The sequence below is a fragment of the Egretta garzetta genome, unplaced genomic scaffold (assembly GCF_000687185.1).
Source record: "Egretta garzetta isolate BGI_Z169 unplaced genomic scaffold, ASM68718v1 scaffold658, whole genome shotgun sequence".
NCBI classification, from domain to species: Eukaryota; Metazoa; Chordata; class Aves; order Pelecaniformes; family Ardeidae; genus Egretta; species Egretta garzetta.
In genome coordinates this window covers 394,571-412,518 of record NW_009260499.1, presented here as the reverse complement: position 1 = coordinate 412,518, position 17,948 = coordinate 394,571, and the positions used below count along the sequence as shown (strand labels likewise).

The 17,948-nt window shown below is 46.6% G+C and overlaps 1 protein-coding gene across 1 annotated transcript in view; it reads right to left on the bottom strand.

The window, feature by feature from the left end:
- The window catches only part of EPS8L2 (EPS8 like 2), a 25,131-nt gene extending 8,874 nt beyond the window's left edge, over window positions 1-16,257 (bottom strand). The window contains exons 1-12 of the mRNA XM_035900095.1: window positions 16,148-16,257; window positions 10,869-11,030; window positions 9,798-9,947; window positions 9,573-9,652; window positions 9,295-9,434; window positions 7,030-7,109; window positions 6,414-6,540; window positions 5,968-6,056; window positions 3,376-3,450; window positions 2,200-2,348; window positions 1,901-2,027; window positions 1,391-1,506 (exon numbers count right to left, since the gene is read on the bottom strand). Coding sequence (XP_035755988.1) covers window positions 1,391-1,506; window positions 1,901-2,027; window positions 2,200-2,348; window positions 3,376-3,450; window positions 5,968-6,056; window positions 6,414-6,540; window positions 7,030-7,109; window positions 9,295-9,434; window positions 9,573-9,652; window positions 9,798-9,947; window positions 10,869-11,030; window positions 16,148-16,177 — 1,325 coding nt within the window. The 5' untranslated portion in view covers window positions 16,178-16,257. The remainder of the gene's footprint in view (window positions 1-1,390; window positions 1,507-1,900; window positions 2,028-2,199; window positions 2,349-3,375; window positions 3,451-5,967; window positions 6,057-6,413; window positions 6,541-7,029; window positions 7,110-9,294; window positions 9,435-9,572; window positions 9,653-9,797; window positions 9,948-10,868; window positions 11,031-16,147) is intronic.
- Between the last annotated feature and the right edge of the window lie 1,691 nt (window positions 16,258-17,948).

Below are 17,948 nucleotides of genomic sequence, written 5' to 3'. Positions count from 1 at the left end.
ACCACTGTGTCTGTACCATTTTATGCTCCCACCAGGATCTTTGATGGGCTGAATGGGAAGAATACATTCTTTTGCTGATGTAATTGGATTTAAAGTATTTTGCTGTGAATTTGAACTTTTTTATAGTGGTAGAGCTTATAAATCTTTTAAATTAGAGCATAAACCCATGAAAAAGCAGTCTGTCTTGAAGGTTTGTTTTTTTTTTTCCCAGTCTAGAGCTGGCTACAGAAAAGTGCATGGTTATGTGCTTTGCTGGGTCTGGACATCCAGCGTTTAAAGATTTGAAGTTGATAACTTCATGTCAAATCATTGCAAAGCAGAGTATGGCAGAGAATTTGCAGCTTGAGAAGAGTTTGTTGAAACTGAGAGATGTTGGGAAAATTTCAAAGGTGTAAGCTCACGTAAACAAGCAAGTAGATGAAAAGCATCTAAACTTTGAACCAAAAGTACTGTCATAAAGATTTTATACCACTGAGTAACTGGTGATAGAAAACTAGCAGCAGGGCAGAGCGTTTGGTTAAATTGTGAAAGAGTCATCTTTCCCTTGGAAAAAAGCCTGCAGCAAAGGGGTGGCCTGGTTGGTTCTGGGTTGGGAACTAAACTTTCCAAGACTTCTGAAGAAAGGGGAGGGGTGGGGTTTTTTTCCACTTTTCTTGATTTATCTCATTAAGAAGAGTTGTCTGAAATCAACGCCCTGTCAGTTTCCTGATGGAGAGATGGGCAAGTCTGGAAACACATTCTGGTTTTATTCAGCCCCTAATAAATGTTTTTCCCTTTGGTTGTGTCTAAAAGCAAAAGGAGGAGCTGCTGCCTCCAGTCAAACAAAATGGTACTGCCTCAGTTAAAACATTTCCCATGTGGTGTGGCTGAGGTCAGGCTGCTCCTTCCCAGCACCGTGCTTTTTCAAAAGCAGAAAGCTTGCGTGTGCTCATGCCTTATTACCGATTCCTCCTATAAGCGGGTTCTTTCTGTGCAAGCTGTTGTGGCTTTAGGATGAATGGAGAGAACTTCTCTAAATATATGGAGAACAAAAGTGCAGCACCGTATCTTTCACATACGATCCTGAACACCACTTTGGTGGCTGACGTCATGAAACAAGACATACTGATCGACTAATGAAGTCAGTCAATATTTTTGTCTCTTGTGGTGGAAAACACACGTAAGCCATTTCCTTGGAGACCTGCTGCTGATTAAAAACCAGGCAGTGTTTACATGAATAATCCCTCGCCTGATCTTTGAGTTCTCTTGATCTTGTTAACAAGTCTGAATTAATAATGGCAGAGAGTTATTTACCAGGACACAAAATATTCTGGTGGCAAGATATGTTGCAGTGGGTGCTTACAAGGAGGGAGCCCAGGCGCCATTGCCCAGGGGGGTGCTGATACGTTACCTATTTACATGCTGAGTTACGTTCTGTTTAAAGGCATCCACAGCTTGTGTCTGATCACTGGGCTGGCCGCGCTTGAGTGAGGAGTTACGGTAAGGATATCCATTGGCTGATGATAGCTGGAAAGGTAAAAATGAAGTCAGTGTTACTAGGAAAGGGGAAAGCGGAAAGCTGTATCAGAAAAAATGGGAGTGAGTAGTAGATGAATCATGGTGTGGAAGCTTTTGGTCACGATGAGGTGCACACCAAAGAAATGTTCTTCGGGCAAACCTGTACCTGTGGAGCTCAGTTATGGTACAGTAAAGATACTTCCTGTTGGTCGGGAGGTGAGGCTGATTATTGCTGTCCTTTTCTGGCCTTATTTTCTTATTTAACTGGAGTGACCAGATCCAACTGAGTTTTGAGCTGACCACTTGTTATGCACCACTGCAAACTCCACAGATCCATCTCGCTCTGAAGAAGGGGGAGGGAGAGGGGAAAAGAAGAGAGGATGACCGAGGGCACGAGACTAACCTCTTCTTGCAAGTGTCCGATGTCTATTTCCCAGGGAGCTCCACGGAAGATTTCCATGGGTGGTTCCCAGCCATTGCGAAATTTGGGGATGTAGGTGGGGATGTTTGCTTCTCGGGGCCATTCAGCTCTAGGACATGAAGCGGGGTGAGAGTCACAAGGAACATGTCTCTGAAAGCGTGTTGGGGAGAAGCAGGACATCGGGGCATCCTTCACCCTCTGACACAGCTCTAAAATCAAGCATCCTGTCTGCCTTTCTCAAGAGCTTAGGGTACCTGGTGAGATGGCAGCTCTGTCCTCACCTGGATCTGGTCCATGTCTCTCCCAGGGAGTCCCAGAGGTTTATCTCTTTTGGTGTCAGGTGTCCTCTGAGGAAATCTGTGGCATCCTTAGAAAGCAGCGGGCTGACGACAGACCTGGCAAGCTCAGGGCCACCACAGCTACTGACAATCTGGATTACACACAAACACACACAAATGGAGGAAGTGTTCAACACATCAAACCAGCGCACACACAAAGGAGCAGAAATCAAAACCAGAAAAATCAGTGGCTCTGATCCTTTGGAGTGTCTATGCCTGTCCACTCCAAATGAAGCCAGCGTACCCGCCGTGGTGAGTACCTCTAAAACCAGGCTAATTCACATCAGCTTTGCACTTCCAAAGTTCTCCTCTATGCCTTCCTATCTAAGGGTGAGGTTTCACAACACAGATAGAATAAATTAACGGTTTGCTGCTACCCTAAGCATCTCCTTATTATTCTTGCACTGCACTGGTAGTACTTGATTGGCAGATTTTATTAAGAAAAGGCAAATGGTCAAATAAGGCAAATAGTTCCTGACTAAGTTCTCCGAGGTATAAAATGAAAGCCAGAGGGCAAGCCTTCGTGACAAGGAATGGCCTGACTCCAGTTCGCAGCAAATCCTTGGATCAGCTCAGTTGTCTCAAGAAACATCAACCTAAATCTCTGAAGAAGACTGGACAGTTCAGAGGAACGCAAGAATTTTTCTATTGGAGTCAAAGTAAGGTCTGATCTAAAAATAAGCCATTGTTAGAGACAGTATATATTGCAAGCTGGGACTCTGAAAAGTGGAAAATCACTTGGTATTTCTGTGTCCCTTCTGGCTTCTTTTTCAAGTTGGATTTTTGCTTCCTATTTTCAGTGCAAAGAGTGAGCCGTGTTTGCTTGAAGGCAAGATCGGGCAGATTCCCGATGGGAACCAAGCTTGCACTTTTGTTCACAGTAAGTCTTTGTTAAAAGGGTGGAAAGATTCATCTTTGCTAGGGTTTGTGTATTTAGTTCAAGCTGGAAATCGGATCAGAGGCCAGAAACGCTGGTGGTGTTGCTTCTGGACTTTACTGAGAAAGACGACTGCTCACAACTGGCTAAAGCTCACTCTTCTGCATAATCTGCCTGCCAGTGCGAGACCAACATTAGAAATAAAAAGCGAGTTCACGGTGAAACCTGTGAATCGGGATTACCAGTTCCAGTGGCCCAAATAGGAAATGCACCAACTCTGAAGCGCTGGGGTTCTGGATGTGCTTTCTCAGTTTGGCCTGAAAAGAGAAAGGAAGCCCAGTTTAATCCTAACCTGATTTTGCCTTCTCTTTTCTGTCATGTGGAGGGATTGTTGCTGACTGGTATTTGCCACAGTTAATAATGCAGCCTGGAAAGTAAGGAAATTTTCAACAGTCCACTTGAAATCAGGGAAGAACAGTATGTGATTGGGGAGTAGGAATCGATCAGTTTTAGATCATTTCTATTTTGTGTCCATTTCTAGGGACGTTGAATTTCAGGAGGGGTGGAGTACCTACTCTGTTAAAACCAGTCCCTTTGAAGCTATTTTGAGCAGAAGCAGAAAACCTTGGCTTATTTTGAAAGTCTTAGTGAGGAAGGGACAGGTCTATTGCTTCTGACTCTTGCAAAGTTGAAATCCCACTAGTTCCCATGGAACAAATGTTTTGTGGTGTCAGCAAATTGCTGACAAGGAAAAATCTCCACCAAGGTCTTGCCTGTGGCACCTAGAGCTACCCTGGCCACTGAAATGCTTGGTATTTGGAGTAGACTGTGGTGGGATGGAGGAACACATGGTTAGGATTACTTTACTGTAAGAATTGCATTTCATTAACAGCAATCAGCTAAGCTGTGGTGAGAAACCACTTCAGTTTGTGCTTCCGTTCAGCTCTTTCTTGTGTCCTGTGCTACTGGCATTGCTGCAGTGGAAAACAGACTCCCTCCTCCCTACTGAAATGCAAAGCATTTTAAATGCTGGTGATTGAACATTAATGTGGAGTGGAAAGTGTGAAATAACTGACAGCAACAAGGTGACTAAATGAAATGGCACTTCACAAGGAGTTTGCAGCCACGTGGCAGCAGTGCTGGGGCAGACATGGCAGATTCCCTGCTCTCCTTCTTATTGCCCCTGGCCTCTTGCCAGGAGAGCAGCAAAGTCCAGCACCTGAGTGCAGGGAGAGCTTGGGCAGGTGAATGCATTTCCTACGTGTTAACTCCTACACCGCAGACAGGGGAGCAGCAGCAGCGGTGCTGAGCTTGGGGGCTGTGTGCCAGAGTATTTCCACAGATCCACAGCCTGCAACAGGCACTTGCAGCTGCATGGTGTGATTGGCAGTGACCAGGGTAGGACACTAACTCCAGACCCATGCTGCAACTGAGGGTTTGGCTGACCACGCTGACTCCACTGAATGTGTCTCAGCTGTGACAGTGGTCAGAAAGGGCTGGGAGGTGAGAGCCAGGCCGGGATTTCTTTATGCTTGGAGAATCCTCAGGTGCTTCTTCAGGGAAGCTAACATCATAACAACATGTGGATGTGTGGCATAGCCTTAGCGGGGTGCCTGATTTTGGTTTGTGTGAGAGCAGTGAATGCTCTCCAGGGCTGCCACCTCCAAGACTCAGTTCTGGTCCTGAGCAGGCAAAAATTATGCATATTTGGTTCAAGAAGAAAAAGTTGGAGCTTGGTGTTCTGCATTAAGGTTGTTTACAATCTCTGTGGTTTTCTTACTAATAACGTCTCGGGAAGGGTCTTGTTAGGCTGTGTTCTCTGGGCAAGTTTGGTCAGAACTGACAGAATTTCCTTCTGGCTCATTACCCTCCTGGCCTTGCATACTTCACTAAGCGGAGCTGGCAGCACTGGGAACATCTTTACGCTTCTGCTTTTCATCCCCTTCTTAAGACGGCAGCTCCTCCGGGGGAGAAAGAGAGGAGGAGCGAGGAATCTTGGGGCAATGAGGGACACCAGTTATTGTTAACCAGAGACTTTCCAGGCCCCTGGCTGAGGCCGCTTTACAGCTGCTCTGTAGACAGAATTGGATGAGAACAATTTCAAGTAGATAAGACTTTTTTTTTTTTTTCTTTTTTAACATTTGCAGTCCTCTGTTTTATGCCTTGTAAGGATAACCAGGACTACAGCTCTCGGAAAACTACCCAGACTTTTAAATGCCACAAGCAGAAGTGAATATCTAGAGTAGAGATGTCTATATAAGCCTAAAGTTAGACATTAGGAAAAATTTCTTCACAGAAAGGTCTGTCAGGCACTGGAAGGGGCTGCCCAGGGAAGTGGTCAAGTCCTCATCCCTGGGGGTATTTAACAGCCAGGTAGACGTGGTGCTTAGGGACAGGGTTTAGTGGTGGGATGGCAGGGTTAGGGGAACGGTTGGGCTGGGGGATCTTAAAGGGCTTTTCCAACCTAAACGATTCTATGATACTTTCACAGCTATCAGCAAGGTGGGCACAGCAGTTCTTGGCTCTCTAAGCTCACAGCTTCACAAATGCTTTAAGTCGGGCCAATATCTGAAGAGAGATCCAGTCATTGCGAGGACCCTGGCTGCTCAGTCCCATCCTGGACTTTATGCTTCTAGTTGCAGTCTAACAACTTGGCCAAAGAAACCTGCACAAGCCTGACACAATGTTTGTTCTGGACTCTGAATAATCTGGGATTCACACCGTTGTCCCTTGATAGCATTTGCAGTTCAAATTTCACTTTAAATGCTTACTCTTGTGATATCTGGGAAAAAGCCCTGTCACTGCATGGGACAAAGATACCCTCTGTGTCTTACCAAGAGGTTAAAAGCCAGTTTGGTTTTCTGGAAGCAGTCGATGAATTCGGCCTCACTTGGGGGTCTTGCTCGAAGAGTCAGCATGCCCTCTTTTATGAGAAGGTGGAGGGAAAGACACTTTAATTAGAGCATTCCTTTTCAGGAGAGTTTCATTTGCTGGCATGCAGAAGACACAGCAATAAAGGGTGCTGAGACTAGAACTACTAAAAATCAAGGGTTCAAGAAAACAAAAAGTCTTCCTCTGTGTTTCAGGCTCCAGTAGGCTCTGTGTGCTCTAGTAGAAGTCCCCACAGACCAGTGGCACCTTCCAAACTGGTATAGCTGCCATACTGGGTCTATAGCTATGCTGCTTCATCAACCTGGCCTTGCTGGCATGTAAGCTGAGGTCTCCTCCCAACCTTCACCCCTGCCCGTGTTCCCCATTTGTTCAAACTGTTGCACTGTACCTGCTGGTCCTTTCTTCTTGTTCTTCTTCCCTTTCTTCCTTTGGTTGAGCTGTTTGAATGCCTCTGCAGCCTTCTGAAGCCTGGCGACAAACACTTCGATGTCATCCAGAGTGCAGTTCAGGATTTGCTGTGAGGACAGAAATGCAACAAAGCAAGGTGAAAGAGAGCCCAAACTGAACACCCCAATCCCAGAGCATGCTGTTCTGTGCCTGCTTAATTTCCTAGAGGAATACACAGGAATGGAGAATCCAGGCATAAAATTAAGCTGAATTTGTCACTTTCCAAACACAAAGCTGTGCCTGGTTGTGTGCTGTACTTATCAAAGTGACAAGTGACCCTGCTAATGGACATCTGGAAAATAACCCCAAGACCAGACTGTGTGCTGGGGAGGAGCAGACCTTCTGAAATCAGCAGAGCTACCTCAGGTCAAAGGAGATTGCAACTGACCCAGCGATGGAGCTTTGCTTTTGTTTGCCTTGTATTTATGAACTGTAGATGATCAGTTTAACAATGACTTAGACTATGCATAAAATGTCTGCTCATGGAGGAGCCCCTTGCTTCCTTCCTCTTGTCTCTCTCCTTCTGCCTATTGACTGACACCGTTCTTGCTACCAACCGTTTCTTTTTCAATCTTCTGCGCTAAGATGGCTCGGGACTCTTCGTGGTCGTGAGAGCCGGAGCTTCGTCGTTCATAGTCTGCAAAAAGGGAGGGAGAGAAAAATATATTTATTATCAGAGGTTGAAAATAGGCTCTATTAAATGCGGGGACCTGTGGGATGGTAACTCCCAGCTTGGTTGTTTATTCTGGGTTATGAGAGCATCTCAGGAGATAACAAAGAGCAGGAGCTGATCAAAGTTGCCGATTAAATCTTCCAAGGTCACAGCACCTGCCCGCCAACGCTCTGTGTTGATACGCTGCCTGTTTTCAAATGTAAGCAGCGAATGAATCATGAAAAGCATCGAGCTGTCAGCTACGGGCAGAGACCTGCAAGCCCTGGTCTCCAGATGCTATGAGTTGCTGACTCCTTTGCCTTCGATGCATCTAAGCTGACTGACGCCCGCAGAGGAGCTGAAGAGCCACCACGCACATTGCAGGGCACTCCACACATATGTAAAGCATGATTAGATTAACTCCCACTCTCCCTTCTAACCTCCAGCTCCCCGAAGGAGCCTTCCTTGTCCCAGAGGTACCAGTTGAACTAAATAGTAGTTGAGAAAGAAGAAATAAGACGTGGAAGTGAATGCAACTGTCACTTGCTAGAAAGGAGTGTATCAGGAGTTCTGCATGACTGACGTTCAGGCAGGTCCATGCACAAATCAGCATTTTTGTACAAACTCATGTGTGATCTCTCAAGTGTTTTTAATGGGAGTTAAAAAAAAATCCTCCTGCAATTAAAAAACCCCACAAGGCCCTTCCCAGCTTCCAGAAGACAGACACTCAGTGAGGGGGTGGTATTTCAGTGTAAACAATTTCTCAGGTGGCCTCCTGTGAAAAGAATAAGGTGTCAGCTCAGTGAAATGGGGTTTCAAAGGGCTGGCACAGCAGGTGTTTGGACAGCAGGATAATATAAAGTGGGAGAACTGGGGAGGCAGTTTTGGCAAAGGACTGTGAAAAATGTACGTCCTCTTTAAGTGTTAAGAGTTGGTGATTAGTTTTGACAGGTTTTGTAGAAAAAGCAATAAGGCGTGTTTCAAAGGAGAAGCGATCTCGGCGAGCAAGCATGAGTCAAGGCCTTCTCCTGTCACCTGCTTTCATGCCAGGCTCTGTGTCCTCAGATCCAGAAATCCTGCCTGGGTAAATGCCCAGCTCTGCTGATGTAAGCAGCGGACTTAAAGGTTTATGCTAAGCATCTTGGGAAGGGCAGAGTTAAGGGTGGCCATTGCATTAAAAACTGCTGTGCATCAGAACATAGATGGTACATGGTCCAGCTCTGAAATGGAGATCTTATTTTCCCTACGCAAAACTGAACCTGAAAGAGGCTCTCCATTTAGGAGCCCAGAGCAGCTGCTTGGCTTCAGATCCCATCCTGGGGAAATGAGTGTTTTGCCTCCTCAGCTGGTGTTTGGAGTTTCTTATAGTATCCCAATTATGTGTTTTCCTTGAACCTAGAAATTAATCCTAAGAGAAGATGGTACAATAGGCAGTGATAAGAAAGGCTTACAGTTTGCTCGTCACTTTAGTCAATTTGAGCTTTTATCAGAAAAAAAGCTTATTTCTGTTACTACTTTTTCCAAAGAGAAATATAAGCTTTTTCAAACCAGCTCAAATGGGCTGGAGTCAGGATGGTTTTGGCATAGGATTTTAGATTAGCGCATGAGAGAAGTGCATTCAGATCTGCGTTTTCACTCTCAGCTCTAGGAGAATTCATGAAGACCACTTCATTTCCAAGGGTGAAATCTTGGCTTTTGTGAAGTCAGCAGAGCCAGGAATTTGCTTTGCTGACCAGGTCTGTCTTGTCTGTACGTTTTAAGATCACTGGTGCCTGGTCCAAACTTTGTGATGGCTCAGTGTTATGAGGGGCTTTTACGTCTTTTGGGAATTTCAGTATCCCCAAAATACAGATGTCGTTACAAGGAGTTCCTAGGAGCTTTGATGCATTGAGCTGTCGTTAAGCAGAAGATGCCTGCTGCTAACCCAGTGGGTACAAATATTTGCTGTGGCTCAATTTTTAGGCATTTATGAAGCACAGCCAGAGATGCCACAAAATGTTGTGCCTTTGGTTTGTGTCTGTGTTGCATTATAACAGTGAAAAACCACTGGCCTTCCCTTTGCTCTAGCAATACAGGGCCTGAAACAACCACAGGCCATTTCAGGAGGGTTGGCTGGCCGCCCTAACTAGTCCTCTGTCCCCAGGACAGACTTGCGGAGTGCTCCCGGTACCTGGATCATGCTGGGAAGGGGGTGCCACCCGGTTCCTGTTCATTGCTGAACCTCGCATGTCATGCTGGATTGGGATGGGAGCCGGCCCTTGCGGTGGTGGGAGGATGGACTGTCTCTGCTTGATCTTTTCTTGGTTTGCTCTACAAGGGAAACAACAAAGAATAACCCTGTCAGTGACTGCCAATCCTGTGTCTGAGAGACTGGTGTGCCAATGCACCATTGTAAATGGGGTGCTTTTCGTTTTTTTTTAACTCCCAGCTGTATCCTGCAGTACTTACTTGAGTGTCTGTGGCCGTATCTTCTTCCCATGCTTGTGGTCTGCCAGGGCGCTTTCTATGTCCTCGTGAACCATCTCCGCCTCAGAGATAAAACAGGAATGTTTTTAAGGGCTTTGCTTTGGAAAGGATTGAGGGCTCTAAGCGGCCAAAGGAAGAAGGGGCTGGCAGACAGCTAGGAGTGTATTTTGTTCTTTGTTTCACACAAGCAAGGAGGGCTCTGCTCACCTCCACTTCGTCGCAGTTGAAGAAGTGGATGTCAGGTTTGTGCTGCTCCGAATCCTGACACACCAGGAGGAGGATGGAGGAATAGCGCATCTGATTCAGCACTGTTTGGCAGTGCTGGACTGTCGGCAGAGGGAAGTCCTCCAGCTCCTCCTGGAAGAGAAAGAGGAAGGGTTCAGGTGATGGGGAACTGATGGGGAATGGCCCTGTGTATGAACTCCTGGGATCCTTGTTTGAGGAGAGAGACCTGGCAGAGCTTGTGCTTCTCAGCAGCAGTTTGCTGGGCTCTTCAAAGATATGTGTCAAGGTTTGCAGAAGGGCAGTGGCTTGGGACTGCGGAATAGGAGAGAGGTGGATGGCAAACAGAGGTGAGCTCTTGCTCTCCTCTGAGTCCTGAATATGGGGTCTAGCATGAGACTTCAATAACTTGAGCTCTGTCGCTCATGATCATCTTATTGCTGTGCTCTACCTGTACCAGTACACTTGTCATGCGTCCCAGCAGAGCACTGCGAGGAGAGATGCTTTCTGTGAGGGGCTTACGCTCCCACTGTCTCCTTGGATGACCTTGGGCTAATTAATTCTGTTGTTTCTCATGGCTAAAGTCAGGGCAGCACCATCCCTTTCCCACTGTTTGGATGCTCTTTCCCCTCAGGTGCCCAGTGTGCATGTACATGTATCGCCTGTCAAAACAGGGCACTGTTCTCAGGCAGGTGATCCTGCATGTCACTTTAATGCAAGTAATATGTCCTTCCCTCTCTGCTTATGCTTTATGCAGATCTCTGTGGACCTGTAAGTCTGGATCACTCCCACAGAAAGCAGCTTTACTGTTGGCCTGGAGCACAGCTCAAGGTATCTTTCACCTGGAGTATCTGTGCTCTGGAGCCATGAATAAATCATCCCACACCTTTTCGAATTAGAGTCAGCCAGCCCCCGCGCACACCTAGGAGTGGATTTTGGTAATGATTTGCTCTTGTTTGGGTTCCTTAGAAGTGGCCCTCCCAGGCAGAATGGGAAGGGCACACAACTGCACCCCACGCGTCGACCTGTGGGTAGCTCTTGCAGAGCTCTGGGTACCTGCGACTCGCAGTCCAGCAGGCGGATGGACTTGTCGTTCACTTGCAGCAGCATCTCCTGCGTCCAAATCTTCTCTTTTGAGTTGAGCAAGATGAATTTTCGAATAGCATCGTCCACCGTCACGATGGACTCGCTCTTGTCCATGATGAACGTGGCCAAGTGCTGAAGTTGGGAGGAGAGGAGGAGAAAACATGTGAAAAAGCTTTGATGATGTGTGTACCATAAATCAGCAGTGAAGTCATCTCTAAAGGCTTGAACTACTGTTTGCTCTTTACAGCACAGGCATGAAAGGGTTGCTGGTTGTTAATACCAGCCTGTCCGTGGTGGTGAAAGATTAGGGTTTCGTAATGCAGCAAGGGTTTTCATAACGAGTTTCACCACTTGCATATTTATCTCACCATATGTCAGTTCTAACAGCGCTGGCCTGGCCTCCATCCAGCAGAGTGTTCTTGCAAATGCATTGTATACATGAGTTAGTCCTTAGGCTTTTCTGAAACTGGCTTGAAAGTTCAAATACAGCAGTTAAACTTCCCTTGCCATGCTAAAAGCACTTGCGTTTTGCTCATCTCATGTAGCAGGCTTCCCTGTGTGGAATTTGTCCCAGGCAAAGAGCTCACACAAGCCATGGGCAAATGTTCGTCCTCTGCGCCAAGGTGGGATCCACGCAATGTGTGGGCTTTGGCTGGATCCCCTAATTCATCAGGCAGCACAGCTGCACCAGAGAGCTTCTGCACTGTCCTATAAACCCAGGTTAGGGCTCTGCCCACTGCCAGCCCAGCTCCCGTGCTGTCCTCCCCTCTTGTGCTGCCTTGTGTGTGCCCTTGGGCTGGGAGCAGCTCAGGTAAGGTAGTAACGTCCCAGACATGACTGCACTCCCGTGCTTTCCCATCCCTGCTCTAACTGTGTCCTGAAGCGCGTGGCGATCCAAGCCTTGCACTTGGCTCTCCTATTTATGAAGAATTTGTATAATCAAGCTGCACCTGCAGGCTTTGGACTGCTCCTGGAGCTCTGTGTGAGGGGAATGCTGGGCAGGGCAGGGAGGCAGCTGCAGGAAGAAGTGTGTGGCATCCAAATGCGTGTGTGCTCCCCCCCTTCAGCAGTAGGTGAAGGCCACTTGAGAAATTTTGGTAATTTATCTCCACTCTGATCAGCAGGCGCTGAGCGCAAGCGCTGCTCTCTGTGAATGGGGAGAACGCAGGTCTGCCAGCAGAGGGGACTGCAAGGCAGGAGAAGCTGGGAGCCTCGCCTGCTCAGAACAGCCAGGATGTTTTCTGTGCAGTTGTCCCTGTGCTAGTGACAGCACAGCCAGGCCACGTGTTCAGGTGACAACAGGGGAAGGGAAAAAATTCAGGAAGGAAAAGGAAACGGTCCCGTTTCACCTTGTTCCCTTTGCTGCCCTGCTGTGTTCCTGGTGAGGAGAAGGGAAAGGAGAATGTGCCCAACTGGGAAAGCGGCTGAACCTTTTCCCTGTTGTAACCAACTTTCTCCAGGAGAAAAAGGCAGGAGGTTTTTGGTGGGCTCCATTAATCCTTCTGGCAGGGAGACCCAGGTACTGCTGGTAGAGCAGATGCATTACGCGTGTTTGCTGTGGGTCTGGGTGCAGCAACCCCAGAAACAGTCCTGCCCGGCATTTGGTGTTTGTGTGGACGGCAGCAGTGGCAACTCCTGCTTGTCTTTGATGCACAAATCCTGCAGCCTGGTTTCAAAGCAAGAGCTGGAAAAATGGGATGCGTTTAAAGCAAGCCACAAATTGGGATGTGAAATTTGGAGAGGCTCTTCCTTGTCTCTAGCTCAGGAGTGAGTTTTGGCTGGCTTTTCTCCCTCTGATGCCTTGTCTTTGTGCCTTCTCCCAGTGATCACACATAACCGTTTTAGAGTTCAAGCAGTTTCCTTCTGGTGCGGACTCTTTGCTACAGTGGTGCTGTCCTGGGGGCTGGGGTCTGGCACGGCACACAAAGACAGTCTTTGTCCCAGAAGACTAGCAAGCAAGAGCTACAACACATGAGAAGAGAAGGAGAAAGGGCTAGGGGAAAATCTGTCTGTTCCCAGTAGCAGTCTCCACTCATGAGCTGACTAAATAACCCCACAGGTAGTGTCCACAATCAGCATGTGCCTCAGAGGGCAACAGAGGAGGATGAGAGAGTTGCTTGGGAAGGAAGTCCTTTTTCACCTGTAAAAGCCCAGGGACCTGCAAAGCAGGAAGCAGACTTAGAGGCAGCAAAAGCTGACCCTGCTCCAGCACCAGGGAGGCAACCAGCACTGTTCCTGCAGCGGAAAGAGTTTATGTAGGAACCCTGGAGAGGCCTGAACGTTGGGGTCTGATACAGACCAGATGGACCTGAGGAGAATCCGTGTACTCAGAGCATGGAACCTTGCTGAAGCACAGGCAAAAGAACCGGCGTTGCAATCTGCTCCAGACAAGGTGGATGCAGGGGGAAAGGCTCTGATTTAAAGCACTGGCAGCCCTGACAGGCAGAAAAGGCTGAGTCTTTAAACATGATGGGAATTAGGGGTGGAGAGGATTTGTTGTGACCAGTTTGTTGATAAGGGGGTTATTGGATAATGCACAAAGACTGGAAAGAGCATAGAAGAGGATAAACACTGCAGAGCGTAAGATGCAATCCTGTGTTCATAAAGCAAAGGTATTGGATGAGGCACTGTCTAAATAAAACTCTGGGCAGGTTTTTGAGCTGAAAGCTGAGATCAGCCATGCAATCAGATATGAAAAACATGCTCAGGTATATGTTACTGTAATTGTAAAATAGTGCTCAAAAAGTTATTCGCAAAGCCTGCATTATCTGTGCAGAGGTGACAAACCCTCTGCTTTCTGAGCAGTGACGAGAATTGGTTTATACCCAGTGACAGACATTCTTATCTGTTCTATTATTTTAACTGCCAGGTTTACAATCTTCATAAATTCCTTTGTTGTTTACTGTTAAGCAAGTTAATTTCCATGGAGGGGAAAGCTACTTGCCTAACTCAGACTCATTAGAGTATTTGTTTTCTTTAGATACTGGTGGAGTAAAAGGGAGAGAATCTTGCTACTGTCTGATTTAGCTCATAAACCCCCCTTTTCATCCAGATGGATATCAAAATATGTAGTATCTTTTGTAAGAATAGGCAATGACTCCGTCCACTATTAAACTTTGATCAGCTTATAGATTACTTCAAAGGGCATAAAATACCTCTTGTGAGGAAACCTCTTCCTACCTCACTCCCTGCCACTGAAATCCTGTTTGCCTTGGTCAAAGTTCAAGATAGAGACTCACAACTGCATGGCATATGGCTTAATTAATGAAGAATTCATGTATGTGTCACTGTTTAAAGTCCCTTCTCTGCTTCCATGAGTGACTTTATTTGGTAGGGTCACTGATGGGGATGGTTGGTAGGGCCACCGATGGGGCAGCTGGCCGTCAAGTTAGTTTCTCTGATGGAAACCAGGGCCTCTTTCCAAACAAGCGTTTTTAAAAGTCTAAATTTCATTTTAAGCAACTGCACAGGCTCCTTTATTTCTAACTGTGTACTTAAGCTCTCTGCTGGACTGGGGTCTTAAAACAGATAAGGGAGGGCCCCATCTACTAAATATGACCCTCATGTTTTCCTTTCTTGCCTTGCCCAGTTTTCAGTGATGAATATTCTGGCCTCAGACGGGTGCCTCAGTTCCTGTGGTGTGGAGGCCACTGGCCCACACCGGCGTGTTGTATTCCAGGAATTGCTGGGCCTGGGACGGCCAGGCTGTCTCCTCTTGTTTTAAGTGGATGTGTGTGATACTGGGAGATGAATTTGGCTTAGTGCCTATCATGGTTGAAGGGTTTTGAATTACTTGAGAGGACACAGTAGCTGAGGGAGAGCTGAAAGATGATAGCTGATGTGGTCTCTGTTGTTTGGGCAGATGAGTTCTGGTAACTACCACGGGAACCCTGGTTTTTACCTGGCTGTCCATGCTGATCAAGAAGGGTTTGAAGCATGGGGTGATGAGAGGGACAACAGCTCCCAGTACTCTCCTTCAAATGCAGAGGAGGAAGAGAGGACAAGTGCTTCTCCATTTCCTGATTCCTTGTACAGAATTTCCCTTGTTTTTCTAAAATCCCCCCCCCCCCCTTCTCCCTGGTTACTCAACACTTTAATTTGCTGAATCTTGATTATTCAGAAAGGAAATATATTTTTGATAAATGCTGGTTTTGTATGACATTTTCAATTTAAAGTTAAAGTAGAAAAAGAGGTCCATATGTCATGAAACCAACTTGGGAAGCAAGGCAAAGGGGACAAGCCAGGAACTTCCAAGCTTTTGGTGTAGGTCAGCACGCTGGACATGCAGAAGCAGCGACCAGTCTCTCTTTTTCTCCCCATCGCCAAAGCAGAGTTGCGCTGCGGAAAGCTCTCTGTGGCCTTGTGGGAGGATCTGTGAGCTATACTGGAGACTTACTTGCTTGGACTTTCAGATAATGCCATACCGTAATGGAACAACTGCTGCTCTCCAAAGCAAGGAGTTGGAGAGGAGCAGCAGGGAAATAAAAGATGGCAGGAGGGCTGGTATTGATTTTAGGCAGAGCTGGCAATGTGTGAGAGGAGAGAAGAGAAAGGTGAGGGATCCAGCCCAGCCTGAAACCTCTGGCTTGTAGAAAGGAGTAGGTTCAGTCTTTGGAGAGGAATTGTCTCGGGACTTGTGTTGCTCCTTCGAGTGTCTGTGATGAAGAAATTCTTGTGCTCCACCTACACGTGTGTCCTGGTTTTGTCTGGGACAGAGTTAATGGTGCTTAGTTGCCTGCTAGGTTAAACCATGACAACATGCTCTTTACTTTCCTACCCTTTTGTTCTCAAAGGAATTGGATGAGAAGCCCAGATGACACCAGCTTCAGTAGCGTGTTATGTGTGATTGAGAGGGCTTGTGTGGTCTCAGTCTCTGGGTCCAGGCTGGCAGGACCATGGTGACCTGCAGCTCAATGAGGGAAGTGACCACGAATGGCTAAGCCTGCAAGCGTGTCCTACGGTCCAGGAGCTAGAAACAGTGAGTGCACCCAGCTGGGTGGCAAGCTCTGGGGACAAGCCTACTCCAGGCATCCGGGGCCAGGAACTGGAGAAAAGAAACATGAGGTTTCAAGCAGCTTTGCTGTTTGGCTCTCCCAGGGTGTGAAGAGCAACACTTACTTATTGTAAGAAGGTTCCCAACTCCTCTTTGGCCTAATGAAGGTTGAGGACAAACAAAACCCATTGCATTACCAGCATTTATCACTGACGTCAGCCTTTCAGCCCCGCAACTGCTTTCATTGCATACTGACCTGTACGTGGTACTGTGAGGTCTCATGCATGATGACATTGGAGTTGGAGTATTTTTTCCTTTGTTCTGCAAAACAAAAGAAAGCAAGCCTTCATTATAGTGGCTGTTTATCGGTATATCAGGGTCTGAGAATTACAGCTGTCATGATGGGGTGCTACAGTCTTTCTCATAGTCTCTGAGCTTCCAGCTTCAACCAGAGTATTGGGAATAATAAGCCATATTAAAGATATTAACTTCTGTAATGAGGCTTAGGCAAATCGGGTGTGTAGGGCATGCATTCAAGTTGTATCCCTTAATGCTGCTGATAATTTGATTCCTCAAAGTAAGCACCATTGGAGGAGGAAATTAAACCTAGCATAAAGGAAAGCCCCAGACAATGAATGACCAAGGAAGCTCTTGGAAGAGCGCTGGGTGTGTGAGGAGTGGCTTGAGAAGGCTGGCAGAAGGCTGTGACATGCACGTGGCAAGAAGAAAAAAAAAAATCCAACCACAAGCCACCAGTTTGGACATACCAGCCCTTTGAATCATCCTCCAGAAGAAACCCCCTACGCTACTGGGATGCTTTTAGTTTCTTTTCTTGCATTTCCCAGCAAGCCGCCGTCAAGGGCTGTAGTTACAGATAAGAAGGGCTGTAGGGATCAAGGCCAGCCAGTCTCAAAACCTGCATTTCTTCTACAATATTTTTGAGGCAACAAATCTTCGTTACTTCCTGCATTTCTCACTGAAAAGTGGCAGTAAAGAGTAATTGGGGAAAAAATTGCTTGGAATTTCATGAGGCTATTGAACATAACCCTATAAGAAGTTATGCTGCCAGCTCTTACTTGCTGTTTAATTGGTACTTGTCCAGGGATTCCTTATAAATACTTTGCTTATATAGCAGAGGAATAACTACCCAGGCCCAGAGTGATCTGGGAGCATCCAAACTGAAAATCTCTTCCTCACCAGCAGAGGACATCCTCTGATCTCTGGTTTGCTTAGAAAAAGCAATGGCAGTTTTATTTGTTTTAACCCTTCTTAAAGCCTGTGTTAGAATATCCTGTCCCCTGTAGCAACAGTCACAACCAAGGGGATTTCATAACGCAGCAACGGGGCTCCTTGTGTTTTAAAGAAGTATATATTAGTCTTAGTTTATTTGTGGTTTACTTCAAAGCTCTCTTTAATGCCTTCTCTGGGATGCTGGCTTCTCGTTTTCCTCTCTTTGAACACAGAACATGTGGTCTCATTTAACAAATTTCATATTAAAGAGGCTGGCACCTAGGAATGAATCTCTCATAGGAACTCATTCAGTCGGTTTCAAAATTTTTCTGGTGCAAGATCCAGGTAAAACTTTCCAAAATGTTTCTTTAGTTTATATTTTTAGTAGCATGTCACATTTTAATTGAAAAACACTCCCCAAAGACTTACAAGAAATACTGGTAATATTTTTGATTGCTGAAAATTGAAGCTTTCCTTGTAATCCAAAGAAGGTGACTTTTTTTTTTAATAAGATGGAAAACTTAAGACTTTGAAGTTCAGAGAGTGAAATGAAGTGAATATAAAGCAGAGCAAGGGCAGGGCAGTAACTGGAAGGGGCTGGAGGTGGTAAGGAGCTTGGGGAAGGTGCAGGGTCTGCTGGAGTCATGACCGTGCCCCTGGAAGGCCTCTACCCGTGTGGACGGGCTATGGGCAGCCAAGGCCCTTTCCGGTCACTCCTTTAGGTGATAATTTGAGAAAGAGGATAGCAGCCTAATGAAGGTGCTGGGGATGGAGCTCCTCCCTAGGGACACCACGGTTTGTTTGACTTTTCCTTTTGCTGCCCTCTG